Source organism: Lathyrus oleraceus, chromosome 1 (assembly GCF_024323335.1).
Source record: "Lathyrus oleraceus cultivar Zhongwan6 chromosome 1, CAAS_Psat_ZW6_1.0, whole genome shotgun sequence".
Taxonomy (NCBI): domain Eukaryota; kingdom Viridiplantae; phylum Streptophyta; class Magnoliopsida; order Fabales; family Fabaceae; genus Lathyrus; species Lathyrus oleraceus.
The window spans coordinates 351,729,805-351,730,899 of NC_066579.1; the positions used below are offsets into that span (position 1 = coordinate 351,729,805).

Sequence of the window (1,095 nt, forward strand, 5' to 3'; positions counted from 1 at the left end):
ACATGCATTTTAATACACATCACATGGTTCAACTTTGTTGTCCAGAGACACTTCACAACGCGTATGAGTTTAGGGAAAATCATTTTTCAATTCTGACCGTACACGTGTCACAATCCTGTGTAACCGCTTTTATTTTTCTCTCTCTAAAATCAAAATACACGTCTTAGAACTTAGAAGTGTTGACTCTTTTGAAATTTAGTCAAATTTTTTCACTCGTTTCTTTGTACTTGATTTACATATAAATACTTTCACTCTCAAACGCAGCCAAAACAACAAACGACAGAGATTTGATTCGTCTTTTAAAAAAAAACATTTTCTGAGTTGTGTTTCGATTCCAACAACAAGAAAACAACAACATCGTACTAGTGTACTGTGAAAACAATGGTGAAGACCAACGTGGAACAACAACCTGCGGCGGAACGAAGTGATTCGGTTTACCGAGGAGTGAGGAAGAGGAAATGGGGGAAATATGTGTCGGAGATCAGACTACCGAACAGCCGTCAGAGGATATGGTTGGGTTCTTATGACTCTGCTGAGAAGGCGGCGCGTGCTTTCGACGCGGCTATGTTTTGCTTACGTGGCAGTGGTGCTAGGTTTAATTTTCCGGGTAATATTCCGGAGATTGCTGGAGGAAGGTCTATGACTCCATCTCAGATTCAGGCCGCGGCAGCCCGTTTTGCAAATTCGGGTATTCATGATAAGGATCCGGGTCGACCCGATAATAACGTGGTCGAGGTCGAGTCTTCTTCGTCGGAGGGTGCCGCATTGTTGTTGCCTATGGAATCACAGTCTCCGGCGTTATCTGATTTGACGTTTCAGACGGATTGTGATTCTAAGCAAAACGGGTTGTTTTTGGATTTGTTTGCGGTAAGCGGGTCGGATAATGTTGAACCCGATTTCTCGGTTTTTCCTAGTTTTGATGATTTTGGAGGGGATTTTTATGTCCCGGAGCTGCCAAATTATGATTATGGAGAAGAGAATTTGGATGGATTAATAATTAACGATACTTTTTTATGGAGTTTCTAAGAATTTAAGGATAGGTATAGGGTCGGGTCGGGTTGTGGATAGTTTTATTATATCCAAAAAAAGGCTAAT

General features: G+C 41.5%; 1 protein-coding gene across 1 annotated transcript in view; it reads left to right on the forward strand.

The window, feature by feature from the left end:
- The first annotated feature begins 260 nt into the window (after positions 1–260).
- The window catches only part of LOC127136119 (ethylene-responsive transcription factor ERF017), a 1,019-nt gene continuing 184 nt past the window's right edge, over positions 261–1,095 (forward strand). The window contains exon 1 of the mRNA XM_051062717.1: positions 261–1,095. This exon is cut by the window's right edge and continues 184 nt beyond it. Within this exon, the coding sequence (XP_050918674.1) occupies positions 382–1,026 (645 nt within the window). The 5' untranslated portion in view covers positions 261–381 and the 3' untranslated portion in view covers positions 1,027–1,095.